We start from the raw sequence: 18,119 nt of genomic DNA, 5'->3' as shown, positions 1-18,119 counted from the left end.
GCCACTTTGCTTTCTTGCACTTCTTTTTCTTTGGGATGGATTTCGTTGCTGCCTCCTGAACAATGTTACAGACTTCCGTCCATAGTTCCTCAAGCACTCTGTCTTTCAGGTCTAATCCCTTAAATCTATTCACCTCCACTGTATATTCATAAGGGATATGATTGAGGTCATACCTGAATAGTTTAGTGGTTTTCCCGACGTTCTTCAATTTAAGCTGAAATTTTGCAAGAAGCAGTTCATGATCTGAGCCACAGTCAGCTCCAGGTCTTGTTTTTACTGACTGTATAGAGCTTCTCCATCTTTGGCTGCAAAGGACATAATCAATCTGATTTCAATATTGACCATCTGGTGATGTCCATGTGTAGAGTCGCCCCTTGTGCTGTTGGAAAAGAGTGTTTGCTATGATCAGCGAGTTCTCTTGGCAAAACTCTATTAGCCTTTGTCCTGCTTCATTTTGTACACCAAGGCCATGCTTGCCTGTTATCCCGGTGATTTCTTGACTTCCTCCTTTAGCATTCCAATCCCCTATGATGAAGAGGACATCTTTTTTTGCTGTTAGTTCTAGAAGGTGTTGTAGGTCTTCATAGAACCCATCAACCTCAGCTTCTTCGGCATCAGTAGTTGGGGAGTAGACTTGAATTACTGTTATGTTGGTTTGCCTTGGATTCGTACTGAGATCATTCTATCGTTTTTGAGATTGTACCCCAGTACTGCTTTTCCCACCCTTTTGTTGACTATGAGTGCTACTCCATTTCTTCTAAGGGATTCTTGCCCACGGTAGTAGATATGATGGTCACCTGAATTAAATTCGCCCATGCTTGTCCATTTTAGTTCGCCGATTCCCAAGATGTCGATGTTCAATCTTGCCATCTCATGTTTGACCACCTCCGGCTTACCTTGATTTATTGATCTTACATTCCAGGTTCCTAAACAATATTGTTCTTTACAGCATCAGACTTTCTTCTCACCACCAGACACATCCACAGCTTAGTGTCCTTTCGGCTTTGGCCCAGCTGCTTCACTCTTTCTGGCACTACTTGGAAATACCCTCTGCTCTTCCCCAGTAGTATATTGGACACCTTCCGACCCGAGGGACTCATCTTCCGGTGTCATATCTTTTTGCCTTGTGATACGTTCCATGGGGTTTTCTTGGCAAGAATACTGGAGTGGGTTGCCATTTCCTTCTCTAGGACCACATTTTGTCAGAACTCTCTGCCATGACCTGTCCGTCTTGGGTGGCCCTGCACGGCATAGCTTATGGCTTCACGGAGTTATGCAAGCCCCTTCGCCACAACAAGGCAGTGATCCATGAAGGGGGGGCCTGATTTAGTTAGGACTAAATTTTCACATAGATTTGAATGGGACTGGAGTTCAACTAATGTAGTCTGTATCCACTCCTGTGTAGTTACAACCATTTTAGGTTCCATTAGTGCATGAGTGAAGTTCAGAATTTTTTCATTGCACCATGCACCACTTTATATTTACTTACACTGAGGGTGCTTCCAGATAAGGCTTTTATTCTGCAATTGTCCTGCTGGAAACATGGTATATTACAAGTGGCTCAGATGACATTGTCTTCCGTTTGTAACCCTCACATGTTTTCCTCTCGCTTCTTACCACAAAATTCCATTAAGGAGGGAGAGATGCAATATCTGCACAATGCCTTTTGATTGCCTGGAAGCACTCTAAACTTTAATTAGCAGTTCCTTTGTCCAGTCACCCCAGTTTTGAAAGTTTATTTTGGAGTTCTTCACAAGTCTATTTAGGATTTTACCAAATGGCTTGGTGCCGTCTTGGTGCCAAACCTGGCTCTATTTGGTTCAAAATAATTTAAAAACACATTAAAATAGTCCCAGTCTGCTCTGGGAGGGCTCTATGGGTTGTATCCGATATTAGTCCTACATAGAGTAGACCTATTGAAATGAATGGGACTTAAGTTAGTCATTTGGATACTAACCAAATGTTCACTTGTCACTGGCTCCTACCTTTTGCAAAAATCATTGTACCTCTGCTTATTTGAAGGATATTGACAAATGCTCAGATGTTTTGAAAATGTGAACTGAGTGATGCCAGCTCTTCAGACCTCCAACACTTTTGAACCTCAGTAAGGTTACTGATACAAGCACACTTAGTAAAAACAAGTAACACTGAAAACCCATCACATGAAGAGTATTGCTGGCGAATTATAATTTTCCACGTGCTTCTATTGGGACTTTCTACTCACCTTACAATAAAGAACATATTGCGGCTTACTTGTACAGCAGGCCCTTTGCTCAGCTTACTAAAAATGTGATTTACCCAAGAACACACAAACACTTTGGCATTAAGTCAATGTATACTCCAAACAGAACTTCAATTATATGGGTGCTTTAAAAGTTATTACAAGCCAGTAGCTTAAAATAGTGAATTATTGATCTTGGTAGAAGACTTGTTAATTTAACTTTGGAACAGAAAAAGAAAGTGCATATTGGGGCAGGGGTGGAGGAGAGACATGAATCTGTTAAGTTATAGGGATCAAAACTAGTATTAAGGTATGTAATTATGCTGTAATGGATGCAGCGCAATAATAAAAAGCAGCCACATTACAGTGACTCAAATAAACGCATTTATAGTGCAACCTTATACATGTCTATCCAGAAGTCAGTCCTATTGAGACCAATGGGGCTTACTCCCAAGTAAGGGAGTACAGGATTGCAGCCTCAGTCCTTTTTCTTCCTCTTTCAAGTACAAAATCTACTTCACATACAAGGAGGAATCTGATTAGGATACTTCTCTAACTTAAAAATGGAACAGTGGACATCTTATTGACATGCTGGAGAAAAAACAAAGCAGAATATGTAATGAAAATAAAATGAGGACATTGCCAGGGCTCTATTGAATCTGTCCATCCACAGAATATGCCTTTTAAGTGAGGGGATAGGGGAGAATCAGAACTATCAAGCTTATATTTCCACTGTAGTAGGATGAAAAGGAGAAGCCAGTAGAAGTTAGATTTAGAAATATATTAGAAAAAATGGCAAGGTCTTATCTGGCTGTTTTGAAAAAAGTAAAATAAAAACAAAATCATAATGTACGTTTTTATACAACCATATCATTTTCTTGAACTTCCATGAAATAGTAACCAATGAAGTTTATTTGCACTGAAACTGAGGAACAGTATGCTAGAGAATATAACTCGTATGCCATTTTTGTTCCTGTTATATTCCTTATAAACCAGTCTCTAAGTGTTATTTTTGTAATTTTATTACATTCGTTAACATATGTCCACATACCATTATGGAGTATTTACACTGCAGAGGAGCATTACTACTGTCTATGTGTACAATGTCTGAAAGGTCCTGACTGATCCTAAGCATTTTTACTTCAGGGTAAGTCCCACTTTGTTCAATGGGACTTATTTGCAAACAAGTGTGTATAAGATATGTTGAAACAGCATGCCATATTCCACACATGCTGTGATTAGTACATATTTACTCTCTGTGAACTGTAGATGCTTACAACTTGATTCAAATTAGTAGCAACAATGTCTCCATGGCTTCCAGTCATTTATTTCTTCTTCTTACTTAGTATATCTTCATTGTTGTCTGCGATTATACCCATACATTCTTCTGTCTTCACCACATGTTGCTTCACAATAGAAGATCTCACTACATCGATGTCACGTCCTAAATGCTCTAGCATGGCTGAAATAATTGTTGGTGGAGAATTGAAGTCTACCAAAAAATACCTGGAAATAAAAGAAAATCACTGTAACAAATAAAGCCAAAGGCACACACCCCTGCAAAAAAAAAAGTTACACTTTCAAAAAAATTACTACAGTTTCTAAAACAAATTGAGGTTGTTTGGACTTTCAGAGACAAAAATTCAAAGAAAGAAAACCATTTTACAGGTTTTAATTGACTGAAAACTACAGAACCAACAAATACACATGAACACATTCTTTATAAAAAACAAAACAAAAAACTATTTACTTAAAATGTTTTGATATCATCATATATCCAAGGATTTTAAGGTGGTTTTAAAAAGTTAAACAAAATTAAAAACAAAACCAGTGCAAAAGCAGCAAATTAAAAAAAACACTATTAAGCAGCAGAGTTTAAGACAATCAAGACATTTAAAATGCCTTGTTGAATTAAAAAAAGACATGTTTGCATGGAGCCTAAAAGGCAATAAAGTTGTTGCAGTTCACACTACAGCTGCAATCATGGTTATGCTCAGCTTTCACACTGTGCATATAAAACAGCACAAATTATCATCGGTAACAAGTTGTTTATCTGTGGTCATCTATGCAGCTTGAAAACCATCCATTACAGGTAGGCAAATCGTCTGCTTTATGCTCTCTGTTCAATTCCACATACGGGGGATTGCTTTGCTAGCATATCCAGAGGGTGTCCTCAGGAAAATAAAGTGTGTGTGACCGCTCTACCACATTACTCTGCTCTTGTGTGAACATCTGGTGCACAATGTTTCGCAAGCAGGAGCTTTACATGAACCCCTCCAGAAGTCAGAAATGGTGGCTACATTTCTTGCTTGATTGGCTCTTAATCCCACTAAAATGGGTAGCATGGAAATACTGTGGAAACTAGACTGCAAGAATGTCTACAAGGGCACAACTGTAATCTCTTCCTGGAATCAGTCTAGCCAGTGGAGTGATTTGTAGCCTCTGGGAATGGTGCATTTTATGCAAATGGAAAGCTAGGGCAACATTTAAATTTATGTAATGAGCATGCCCTTAAATAAATTTAAATGTTGTCCTAGCTTTCCATTTGCATGAAATGCACCATTCCCAGAGGCTACAAATCACTCCATTGGCTAGACTGATTCCAGGAAGAGATTACAGCTGTCCCCTTGTAGACATTCTCGCGGTCTAGTTTCCACAGTATTTCCATGCTACCCATTTTAGTGTGATTAATAAAAAATAAATTTATTTTAATTTATGTAATGAGCATGCCCTCCCCTTCATGGATCACTGCCTTGTTGTGGCGAAGGGGCTTGCATAACTCCGTGAAGCCATAAGCTATGCCGTGTAGGGCCACCCAAGATGGACAGGTCATGGCAGAGTTCTGACAAAATGTGGTCCATTGGAGAAGGAAATGGCAACCCACTCCAGCATTCTTGCCAAGAAAACCCCATGGAACGTATCACAAGGCTAAAAGAGATGACACCGGAAGATGAGCCCCTCAGGTCGGAAGATGTCCAATATACTACTGGGGAAGAGCAGAGGGAATTTCCAAGTAGCGCCAGAAAGAGTGAAGCGGCTGGGCCAAACCCGAAAGGACACTCAGCTGTGGATGTGTTGTGGTGAAAAGAAAATCCGATGCTGTAAAGAAGAATATTGTTTAGGAACCTGGAATGTAAGATCAATGAATCAAGGTAAGCTGGAGGTGGTCAAGCATGAGATGGCAAGATTGAACATCAACATCTTGGGAATCAGCGAACTAAAATGGACAAGCATGGGCGAATTTAATTCAGGTGACCATCATATGACTACTGTGGGCAAGAATCCCTGAGAAGAAATGGAGCAGCACTCATAGTCAACAAAAGGGTAGGAAAAGCAGTACTGGGGTACAATCTTAAAAACGATAGAATGATCTCAGTACGAATCCAAGGCAAACCATTCAACATCACAGTAATTCAAGTCTATGCCCCAACCACTGAGGTCGAAGAAGCTGAGGTTGATGGGTTCTATGAAGACCTACAACACCTTCTAGAACTAACAGCAAAAAAAGATGTCCTCTTCATCATAGGGGATTGGAATGCTAAAGGAGGAAGTCAAGAAATCACCGGGATAACAGGCAAGCATGGCCTTGGTGTACAAAAAGAAGCAGGACAAAGGCTAATAGAGTTTTGCCAAGAGAACACGCTGATCATAGCAAACTCTTTTCCAACAGCACAAGAGGCGACTCTACACATGGACATCACCAGATGGTCAATATCGAAATCAGATTATGCCCTTTGCAGCCAAAGATGGAGAAGCTCCATACAGTCAGTAAAAACTAGACCTGGAGCTGACTGGCTCAGATCATGAGCTTCTTGTTGCAAAATTTTGGCTTAAATTGAAGAACGTAGGGAAAACCACTAAACCATTCAGGTATGACCTCAATCATATCCCTTATGAATATACAGTGGAGGTGAGGAATAGATTTCAGGGATTAGACCTGAAAGACAGAGTGCCTGAGGAACTATGGATGGAGGTCTGTAACATAGTTCAGGAGGCAGCAACTCAATCCATCCCAAAGAAAAAGAAATGCAAGAAAGCCAAGTGGCTGTCTGATGAGGCTTTACAAGTAGCTGAGGAAAGAAGGGAAGCGAAAAGCAAGGGAGAAAGGGGAAGATATAGCCAACTGAATGCAGAGTTCCAGAGAATAGCAAGGAGAGACAAGAAGGCCTTCTTAAATGAACAATGCAAAGAAATCGAGGAAAACAACAGAATGGGAAAGACTAGAGATCTCTTCAAGAAAATCGGAGATCTCAAGGGAACGTTTTGTGCAAAGACGGGCATGGTAAAGGACAAAGAAGGCAGGGACCTAACAGAATCAGATGAGATTAAGAAGAGCTGAAAAGAATACACAGAAGAACTATACAAGAAAGATCTGAATGTCCCTGATAGCCATGATAGTGCAGTCACTGAACTTGAGCCGGACATCCTCGAGAGTGAAGTCAAGTGGGCCTTACGAAGCATTACTAACAACAAAGCTAGCGGAAATGACAGTATTCCAGCTGAGCTATTTAAAATCCTCAAAGATGATGCTGTTAAAGTGCTGCACTCAATATGCCAACAAATCTGGAACACTCAACAGTGGCCACAAGACTGGAAAAGATCAGTTTACATTCCAATTCCAAAGAAGGGCAATGCCAAAGAGTGTTCAAACTACCGTACAATTGCGCTCATTTCACATGCCAGCAAGGTGATGCTCAAAATCCTACAAGCTAGGCTTCAGCAGTAGGCGAACCAAGAACTACCAGAAGTACAAGCTGGGTTTCGAAGAGGCAGAGGAACTAGAGATCAAATCGCCAACATTTGCTGAATCATGGAGAAAGCAAGAGAATTCCAGAAAAACGTCTATTTCTGTTTCATTGACTACGCTAAAGCCTTTGATTGTGTGGATCACAACAAACTGTGGCAAATTCTTAAAGAGATGGGAGTTAAATTCTTAAAGCCATCTTACCTGTCTTCCTGAGAAACGTGTACGAGGGCCAAGAAGCAACAGTAAGAACCAGACATGGAACAACCGATTGGTTCAAAATTGGGTAACGAGTACGACAAGGCTGCATATTGTCCCCCTGCTTATTTAACTTATATGCAGAGTATATCATGAGAAACGCCGGGTTGGATGAATCACAGGTCAGAATTAAGATTGCCAGGAGAATCATCAATCACCTCAGATACGCAGACGATACCACCCTAATGGCAGAAAGCGAAGAGGATCTAAAGAGCCTCTTGTTGAGGGTGAAAGGGGAGAGTGCCAAAGCTCGTTTGAAACTCAACATTAAAAAAACGAAGATCATGGCATCTGGCCCCATCACTTCCTGGCATTTAGAAGGGGAAGAAATGGAAGCTGTGACAGATTTTATTTTCTTGGGCTCCAAGATCACCGCAGACGGTGACTGTAGCCATGAAATTAAAAGACGCTTCCTGCTTGGGAGGAAAGCTATGGCAAACGTAGACAGCATAGTAAGAAGCAGAGACATTACCTTGCTGACAAACGTCCGTCTAATCAAAGCTATGGTTTTCCCAGTAGTAATGTATGGCTGTGACAGCTGGACTATAAGGAAGCCTGAGTGCCGAAGAATCGATGCTTTCGAACTGTGGTGCTAGAGAAGACTCTTACGAGTCCCCTGGACTGCAAGGAGGTCAAATCAGTCAATCCTAAAGGAAATCAACCCTGAGTGCTCATTGGAAGGACAGATACTGAAGCTGAAGATCAAATATTTTGGCCACCTAATGCGAAGAGAAAACTCTCTGGAAAAGACCCTGATGCTGGGAAAGACTGAAGGCAAAAGGAGAAGGGAACGGCAGAGGATGAGATGGCTAGATAGCATCACTGATGCAATGAATATGGACTTGAGCACACTCTGGGAGGGAGCGCAGGACAGGAAGGCCTGGCGTGCTATGGTCCATGGGGTCATGAAGAGTTGGACATGACTGAACGACTGAACAACAATGACCATGCCCTATCATCTTACAGATTTGAGAAAGACAGAAAGATGGCAGCCTAAGTAAGGTAGAAATCAGAGATGGTTTTTGAATGAAAGGTCATATCCATGTGCAGTACAACCATTTGTGCATGTGGCATGAAGCAGGGGCAGAGTGGGAGAGCAAGAATTATGCTACAATAGGAAATTGGTTAAAAATCATCATAACTTTATTTGTAGCTTACACAGCTTAGCATAGGGAAAGGATCCAGACATTGGACTGTCTGAGTGCTGACCGATACAACCATCCAGCATGCATGCTGGGGATGTTAGCAGATGGAGAAGTTCAGGCCCACTACTGCAAGGGCTGATACCCTGGGCCAACACCACCAGCCAGAGTGTGTAACAAGGAGTGAGAGTTGGGCCAGGAGTGACACCTTCAAGATCCCTTAAGGAGATCCCCCACTAAGGAGCCCACCCCTAGTTACCCTTGCTAGGGGTTCCTGTCCAATTCCTCCAGCACCTGCCATAAAATTGTGAGCAAGATGTAACTGAACACACAACAAAGAATGTTGCTATGGGGAAAATAAATTAGCTTAAGTTAATTGCTAATGCAGGTAAAATTCCTTCCTTCCTAGACCTATCAATCAGCAGCTTACTTCTGCCCATAGTAAGGAAATGTTGGCTGCAAGATAAGGGCGAGTGGAATGGAAATTGGTGATGGCAATGCTGTAGCCTCGGCCAGACCCCTTATGTACACCCCAGGGGCAGACCAGAAGGGAGAGGTTCCTTCTCTGGTCTACCCCAAGGCCATATACACAAGAGACCAGCTGGCACAGCTGATGGGCTCCTTGCAATGTGACACTGGGCTATAGTGCAACCAGATGGCAGCCTAGGCAGACCACTGCCTGGTCACAGTATAGCAGGATATTCCCATCCTCCCATTGCACACACCACCCCAATGTGTCTGGCACAACTGGGCCCCACTGGTACATTTGTGTATGTGGAAAAATGTGTGCTTTATTTTATGTGGCACCTAACTCAATCATGAGGCACCAAAACCCACTTGCATGCCCAGCAGCTATCAGAAAAACGTGCTTCAAGGTCAAATCACAGGGCGTCATAGGCTCCACGGGCTTTTTCTAGAGAAGGCACCACACTCGCATGGAACCTTTAACAGATGAGTGCAAGTTTTGGAGACCTTTAATGAAACATTTCACACCAAGTGGTGGTGCTGTGAGCAGGCAGCATTCTACAAGCAGGAAAAAAGCAGGGAATGCTGTCATCTGGACATGTAAAGGAAAAAATAATCCTGAATGTTTTAGATGCAGAAATACATTCCAGAGTCAAATGTACTGAACTGGAGTGTGGGTTGGAGTCATGCTCTTGTGCAGTCACCACAAAGGAGGCCACCTGCTTTAAAAAATACTTTCTAGTTCTCAGAGTGCTATTTATTGTTCTGCACAGATATAGAACTAGTTTGCAAGACTCCACAGAGATCATGAGGAAATATTTGTATTCTGTGCATTTCCCCCCAGTCTTGGGGGAGCACTGTCATGTTGCATTCTCGACTATGAACAATATTGGATATCTATAACTATACAGTGTAAGATATTGTACATCTCATCAAAATTTTGCTCTGGCTAGGAACTATATTTTTCCATAAAACACTGGTAGCAATAGGAACGGTTCACGGCTGCAAGTAGTTAATGCCTCTTTGCTTTAGGATTTCAGATTACTGAGGGCAAACACAACTAAAGACAGGTAGCTCCAACTTAAGCAGCTTGGCATTCACTCAACAGCTCAGCATACCTTATCGTAGACCTCCTAGCCTTTGGCAACACTTTAGAGATTTAATTTTCATACACTTCTAGCACTGCCTGAAATTCTCAACGTGGAGGCAAGTGTTTTCCATCTGCCACCACTACTTTGACAAATATAGTGTTTACCCTGGGTAAGGAGAATATTTCAGATCTTCTAGATCACTCACATGCAATCAGAAAGAATGGAAATTTGTTTCAGAACATCATTGTGACAATGAACACCTAATAATTTTTTTACAAGTCATAGTAGCTTCACTTTGAGGAAGGAATTGCTGACTTTGAAATGAAAGACAAAAGCCTGCTGTCCACTTCCATTAGGAGCAAGCAGCTTTGTGAACAGACTATTTGGAGCAGAGAAAGTGGGATAGGAGGGGTTATGTAACCTCCCACCACTTTTCTACTGTAACTTTCCTCCAGTAGCATTCCAGACAAGAGTTTGCAAAGGGGTAAAAATCAAAAGAGACAAACATATTTATTGTAGTCTAACATGTTTTGGACCCTAAAGATCCTTCATCATTAGGGTCCAAAACATGTTAGAATTGCAGAAAGAATAAAATTTCAAATTTAGATATGCTAATCTTCAGTCTCCTATTATTTGTAACAATCACTTTACATTTTATTTATTGGTGACACCACTAGTACATTATTGTTTCACTATGTTTGGCAGATTTGGCTGAGAGGCAGAGTTCTATTCCCCACCCTCCACCCCAATATATGTATGTGAGAAGTTGATTGTGATATTACTAGAACACTGACGACCAATTTATAGTCCAAACATGTTTGTTGTTTGTTATTTATGAGTATTTTCATGTTTATTTACTCTAGAGATGTACTAAGTTGCTTGCTTTTGATTTGGTTGCTATAGAATTTGTTACATGTATTTGTAAAGTGTTTGTGGAGTTCATTTGATATCATACACCCGAATTTGATTGTTCATTTTTTGTTGTTGGACTTTATTTCCTTTTGTGTTTTCCATGGGAAATTTCTTCTATAGGAATAAAATAAGAGGATACACATACCAAACACATATACGCACCCATATACAACAGATTTATATATGAATCACAGTGATCTGGCAAGTACAGAGATCCCTACTGTGGTCTGAAAGGCAAAACAAAAAAATGCCTGTTTAGGGATCAGGTCTTAGTTGACTCTGACAAAGGAGATCTGTTCCATTGCCTTTCATGTGGAGCTTGCATAATTCAGTCTTAATGAAGTCTTTCTGCAAACTGAGCGAGACAGGAATTCAAGATATATTTTTAAAAACTTAACATTTTCTTGGAGGTTGTGTTCACCTATTCCTGCCAAAACAAAATGATGTCAAATGAATGCTCTAAATGAATGTACAATCTTTCCATTCCTGGCAATAAAGATCATATGCTCACTCCCAACATAACCCCTTTCTATATTTCATTAAATTCTCAATTACCTCACTGAACTAGAATAGTGAGCTGCTTTCTGTCATGTTGTGCCTTTAAAACGGAAACAGATTCTGTCTCCAAACGGAGTGGTTTGGAACCTCATGTTTTCTCCTGCTCATAGAGGCAAGCAGTGGAAATTTCCACTGCAGTGCTGTTGATATCGGATGGCAGTGTTGGGGGAGGGGACAGATGGGCTGTTGCTACATTGTCTTTGTGGTGCCTTTTCACCAGCCAGAAATTTTATCTGAAGATACAAAAATGCAGCAGTTGCGACAAGACAGAATATTAACAGTATCAAAAGCATCCCTTCTTTCAACATTGGAGCCAGGCCATGGATCTGATCCATAGATGTGAACAAGACGGCCTGATTCAGAACGGCCCTCCTTTTTATTTTGTAATTATAGTTTAGGTATGCTTGAAACCAAGAAGAAAACAACAACGGCAGTTTAGTTGCTGAGCTGGGGCTCTGCCTATTAACAGAAAAGAGGTTATCAAGCCAACAACAACAACTGTATTTTGCGCAACCCAGCAGCTCTACAATGTGCAAAGCAGCATTACATTTGCCTTCAATATGCAAATGCTGAAGCACGGCGGGGGGGGGGGGGGGGCAGCCAAAAGATATTTACAGAGATGCAAGCAAATTGATGAAATACAGCTTCAGCTCTCTAGAGCAGCCTGTCCCAGGCTAGTGTCCTAGATGTCCTAGATGCGTTAGACTCTTTAACTTAGATGACAACCCCCATCAGCCCAGCCAGCAGACTGTGCTGGGTGGGGATGATGGGAACTGCAGTCTAACACATCTGGGGGGTGCCCAGGCTGGGAAAGGCTGCTCTAGAAGAAGTCAGCAGCGTCACCAGTGCCAAAAAAAAAAATCAGCAAAATTCCACAGGGAAAAAACACAGTTACTGTGATAATTTTGGCACTTTGTAAATAGAATGGCAAATAAAATATAACATAAGAATATTTTCCCCTACCAAAATATCAGCACTACAAAGAGTTAAATGAAAAGCCTATTGAATATATATTTAGAGAAAAGTAGCGGTAGAAGAAGGGAGGGGTGGGTTTTTAATTATGCACAGACCAGGATTAACAACTCTGGATTTTAAATATACTAAACAACTGTATTCCCAAATGGGATTTTGTTTAAAAAAAGGTTAATCAGCACCAGAGAAGCACCTGGATCAAAGCTTGCTTTGGAATCCTATTGGGAAAACAGTTCTCAGCTGATCTAGTGTGACTGAGTGCTCAAGGGAAAACATGGTTAAGACAGTGCCCCTCAAAATTCCACATTTCTTCAGTGATTCAATATGCCATCATAATTTTTAGACTCCACTACAGAAGCTTTATTAAGTCAAGATGAATATCACTGACTGTGAGGTTGGGAAGGAGACAAGAGTAACTTCTTGTCTACTACCAGGCAAGAGCCAAATGGGGAATCTCAGAGGTGCTGGACACTTCTAGTAAACTTCTGGAAAAGCTCAAATGACCCACTTTAACCTCTTAAACACAGTTAGCTTTTATTTACAGGCCAACTCCATACTTTCTGGACTTCTATGCAAGACAAGTAGGCTAGAGCTCTGCAGGTCAGCACCACCTGGAACAAGGAGCAAGAAGCAAGGCTAGATTCCAGCACTTCAACGATGAGGCAAGGGATCTTTGTCCTGGCACAGCACATCAGATCCATATAATGAGGCTTTTACAAGGCAATCCTATATATGTTACTGTGGCTTACTCCCAGGTAAGTGAGTTTAGGATTGCTGCTTTAGTTGAGTTTTATGTAGCAACTGCAGCTTAAGTATTTACACACTTGGCAACATACAAGTCCACATTTGGAAATACAAGATGTATTCCAATCCACTGTACTAAAGTACATTTGTTGTTGTTGCTTTTAAAAGGCTACTTCAGCTCATAAGAAGCTGAAGTTTGAAATGGACTGTCCCATCTACCAGCCAATATCAACACATGACAATTTCTAGTACCCAGCTAAACAAAAGTCTATTTATGTGGCATGGCATCCAGAAGAAACACTCCTTGTGCCAAGCAATAAGGTTTCACGATTCAATCTGCTAGGAAACTTGCCATAAGCCACACATTAATGTCCACATGTGAGCTTAAACAAAAAAAAACATTGCAGTGTTCCAGAGGGGAGAAAACAAGTACAACAACATCTTATATGAAAGGGTTTGTTGAATACCAAGGACAAATTTGTTTCAACTCTTCTTTGATAAAAGATTCATATTTTCTTTATGTGGCTTTTGAATAGCATAGAACAAATGCTCAGGCAGTTGCATCATCACTAGCTTTGTTTGTAAGCTTCCCCCCCACCCGCCTTCCAAACACAACCATCTTCTCTAACACACAACTACGGAAACCATTTGCATAAGAATGTAAGAGAAATCCTGAAGCGCTTCTTCCGACTCTACAATGTCCTTTTTTAGATGGCGGTGACCAGAACTATACATAGTGTTCCAAGTGTGGTTGCACCATAGATTTGTATAAGGGTGAGTATGATCTTGGCCATTTTATTTTTGATTCCTTTCCTACTTATGCCTAACATGGAATTTGCCTTTTTCGCAGCAGCCACACACTTGGTTGACATTTTCATCGAGCTGTGCACCACAACCCCAAGATCTCTCTCTTGGTCAGTCACCAGCAGCTCAGATCCCATCTTCATATACATGAAGTTAGGGGGGGTTGCGATGCACAGGAGGACCTCTCCTCTCCTCAAGATTGCTAATTTTGCTCAGGTGTCTTTGGTGAGCGACTTTGTCAAAAGACTTTTGGAAGTCCAAGTAAAGAATGTCTACTGGATAACCCTTGTCCACAAGATTATTGACACTCTCAAAGTACTCTAAAAGGTTAGTGAATATTGAGCTAGATGGACCAATGGTCTGAGTTGATATAAGGCAGCTTCCTCCTCTGTTCCGATCTCAGATGTACCTAACCAACAGGCAAATTATCATGGGGGGTTTTCCGCCTTGCACAAGAGTACTTCCTATCTAAGGTATATGCAGTGTAAGAGCGGAGCTATTTTACTTTCTTGCAATGTCTTGTCTTTTGGAACTAAGCCATGCCAGGTGCGAACAACACAGTTGAGATTTCAGAAGTTTCAGTAAAAAAAAAAAAATTCTTAAAATGCAAATCGATGTTGAGTGGCTACTATTTTAGAGATGCATCTCTGCAGTTTGTGCAATAGTACCACTTGACATATCCACAAGTGAAAAAGGATAAGATGCACAGACTGCCCATCACGTTATGCACATTTGTATCTTAAAATGCCAGGGAGAAAGATCGCAAATTGTTATTTTGATTATTGAATGCAGTCTCTATGCAATCCTAGTTGCCTAGCAACATTTCTCCATCCTTGCTGAGCAGCAGTTCTCTTTCAAAAGGTGTTCTCAGGGAGTTTAACAGGAACAACAACAAAAACCCAATGTTATGCAATTAAAGGATGAATTCTGCAGTCCATTCTCACCATACGAGAAGAGTATCTTAAATCTCAACATGACACCATATTTTCTTTTGGACAAGACATTTAACTTAAAACAATAGGAATTATTTTGTTCTTTTAATCATGCATAATTATCTTTAAATTGTATTGCACCACTATGAACAGGCTCAAAATTATACTTTGGTTCAGATAAAGCAGAGGGAATAAATCAGACCTGAACCAATAGCTGGCTTTTATGAAAGTAAAAGATTAGTATGGCATGGAAAAGTGTACATAAGGAAAACATATTTCTGAACAAAGGAAATACAAAATCCAGTTTAACTTCTAGGGCTGCAATCCTATACACACTTCACCCAAAAGTAAGCCTCAGTGAACTCAATGGGGCTCACTTCTGAGAAGACATGCACAGGACTGCACTGTAAATTTATAGCACTGGCAGGGGTGGTGGTAACAAGTAATGAAGAGTCAATGCTTGTATTGCTTTATAACTAGCAGATCAATATGAACAATGCAGTTGTCTAAAAAAAATCGTGTGTATCTCATTTTGCAATTATTAAAACACCTGATTCATATGCATAAGAATGCATGATAGAAATCGTTAAATTCTTAAACATAAAAACGCACGGGTATCAAAATTACACTGATTTGTCAATGGAAATTAGAAGCCCTTTAATGCTAATTTTTGGACCAGGGCTGCAATCCAAAGAAGTGGTATGTGCATGCAATGAAGAGCTGTGTGCATAGCTTTTACTGATGACCAGCTTGGCTCCTAAGCAGTGGGAACAGTGCCTGAGACAACATCCAAGCCTCAGCTGCACACACTGTTTTCCCATACGGTCCTATCACGTCTTTGACTCATACCTTGAGCATTCGTTTAACAAAAGTCTATAAAAATGAGAATCATGGCTTATGTGGCTCATACCCTCCTCTGGTGTGATCTTCATTGTTCTTTGAGATTCTATATGGCAGTGCTCTTTCCCCAAGGTTTTCCAAATTCCTCACCACTGCTCCTCTCTCCATCAATGCTTCCACTGTGCGTTTCAGTGTTGCAGCTGTCTCAGGCTTTAAACAGAAGGGAGAACACACAAATGTGTTTATATGGTGCAATTAATGACAATTACTTTTTATACTTACCTGGCTAGAAAAGAATCATGCTGACTAAAGAAGAAACTTGCCAACAAATGTCAAAAGAGAGGAAAAAATCCTGAAGCCTTGATTCTTCTTTTTCATCTGCAAGGGTGCAATGTTAGACTACCTCAATCATTAACAGCACAATCCTATGAATCTTTCCTCAAAACTAAGCCTCGCTGAGTTCAATGGGACTTACTTGGGAGTAACTGTGCATTTTTAGCTGCATTAAAAATATAGCCACTGAACCCGTTACACCACAGATTAGCACTCCCAGCTAGGGATGTATGGATTTCTAAAATCCGTTCCATCTGTGTTTTACGAATTGTCAGAGGGCTTTCATTCCGTTGTTCAGCCGCTAACAGAATCAGTTTTCCCGAATTTGTGCAAATTCGCATTTGCAAAAATGCGCACATGCAACCCATGCGCACATGCAACTCATTTTCACACTTAAGCCTATGGAGGAAATGTGCATTTTTGGCCAGATTTTTGTATTTTGCGTATTTTTCAACAACAAAATTTGCGCAAAATTCAGGAATGTTAGAAAACTGGTCCACAAGTCCACAGAATCTGCCTGACAAGGGAAAAGCTGGTCCACTGCAGAATCCATGGGTTGGAGTCATGCAAATCTGAACTCATTTGGCTCCACTGTGGATTTCTCCAACCTCCCTACTCCCAGGCACTATGACTTTTCTTTTTGGAAAGAAAGATGGAATACAACCAATTTGAAAGGAATTTATTTATTTTATTTTTATTTATTGCATTTATATCCCACCTTTTTTCCTCTTGCAAGGAACCCAAGGCGGCTTACGTTATCCTCCTCTCCATTTTATCCTCACAACAATAACCCTGTGAGGTAGGTTGGGCTGAGAGTCTGTGACTTGGCCAGAGCCACCCAGTGAGCTTCCATGGCCGAATGGAGACTAGAACCCGGATCTCCCAGCTCCCAGTTGTTTTAGCTACACCCATCACTGTAACTAATGAAGTTAAGACTAACTTATTATACCACATGTGCTGACAATAATTTAGTCCTAATTCCATTTAAATGTCTTTAAGCAAATGCAACTGAAAAACAAGTTATATGGATCTGGGACCAGGGAGTAAGCACACTCAAAGAAGAATCTATGGAGAAACAAGAATATGTTTTGATTATCAATATGAGTATCATCTAGGGCTTGCGTTCAATCTCCATCTATTTGCAAGTATATGTTATTTTTGTTTTTTGTTTTCAAAACAAAAGATATAAGAGAGAACCCGACTGGATCAGACCAAAGGTCCATTTACCAAAGATCTTGCTTCCCACAGTGGTCAACCATATGCCTACAGGAAGCCCATAAGGACGACACAATGGCAACAGCCCTCTCCAACTTCTGCTTCCCAGAAACTGGTATACAGTAGCATTGAACCGGCAGGTGCCAACAGTTCATAGCTAGTGATGTGGGTTTTCCAGAAAATTTTCCCAAGGAAATGACATTACATATGGTAATTTACATCAGAAAATGTTTAGTTTGCCCGAGAAAAAATTTTTATTCCTTAGAGAGTGAGCTAATTTAGCATGTGTATTTTACTTGTGTTTAATATAAAGCAAAGCTTTAAAAAGTGCCCTGTGTTAATTTTGTGTCCCAATACACATGTATTTGACTTGAAATATTAGAAGAAAAAAATTAAAGCACACTTTATGTGTTATATTGTGTAGACTTTTTATTGGAATGCTTGTAAAAATGTAAAGCCAATGGCATGTTCTTCCCTTACATTGTTTACAAGAAAAAAAACAAAGGTACTAAAAACTGTTGACACAACAATACATTTTAGCAACCCAAAGAAATGTGCATGACATTCATCTACAACTTTCAAACTGCCATGGTTACCTAATATTTTATTTTGCATCCATTCATTGTTACTTTTTGAACTTATGAAAACATAGTTTTACAAATCTCAGCTATGTCTTCCCTTACCCATCTTATGTCTAAACTTAAAAGCCCCAAATGCTTCATTCCTTTCTTCTTTGGGAAGGTGCTCCCAAAGTCAATTTCCACCTCTACAAAATCTTTTTTGTGATGGGATAACTGGAATTGTACGTTGTATTCTAAATGTGACTGCAATATACATTTATATAAGAGGCCTATGATGCCGGCAGTTTTGCTTTCGATCCCCTTAGTA

The 18,119-nt window shown here is 40.5% G+C and overlaps 1 protein-coding gene across 1 annotated transcript in view; it reads right to left on the bottom strand.

Annotated features, from left to right (window-relative positions):
- Positions 1 to 3,454: 3,454 nt before the first annotated feature.
- The window catches only part of MRPS6 (mitochondrial ribosomal protein S6), a 38,686-nt gene continuing 24,021 nt past the window's right edge, over positions 3,455 to 18,119 (bottom strand). The window contains exons 2-3 of the mRNA XM_084843674.1: positions 15,754 to 15,893; positions 3,455 to 3,727 (exon numbers count right to left, since the gene is read on the bottom strand). Coding sequence (XP_084699800.1) covers positions 3,547 to 3,727; positions 15,754 to 15,893 — 321 coding nt within the window. The 3' untranslated portion in view covers positions 3,455 to 3,546. The remainder of the gene's footprint in view (positions 3,728 to 15,753; positions 15,894 to 18,119) is intronic.

Source organism: Heloderma suspectum, chromosome 3, assembly GCF_057233095.1.
Source record: "Heloderma suspectum isolate Gila_16-S chromosome 3, 16-S_ref, whole genome shotgun sequence".
In the NCBI taxonomy this organism is placed as follows: Eukaryota; Metazoa; Chordata; class Lepidosauria; order Squamata; family Helodermatidae; genus Heloderma; species Heloderma suspectum.
This window is presented reverse-complemented; position numbering and strand designations above follow the sequence as displayed.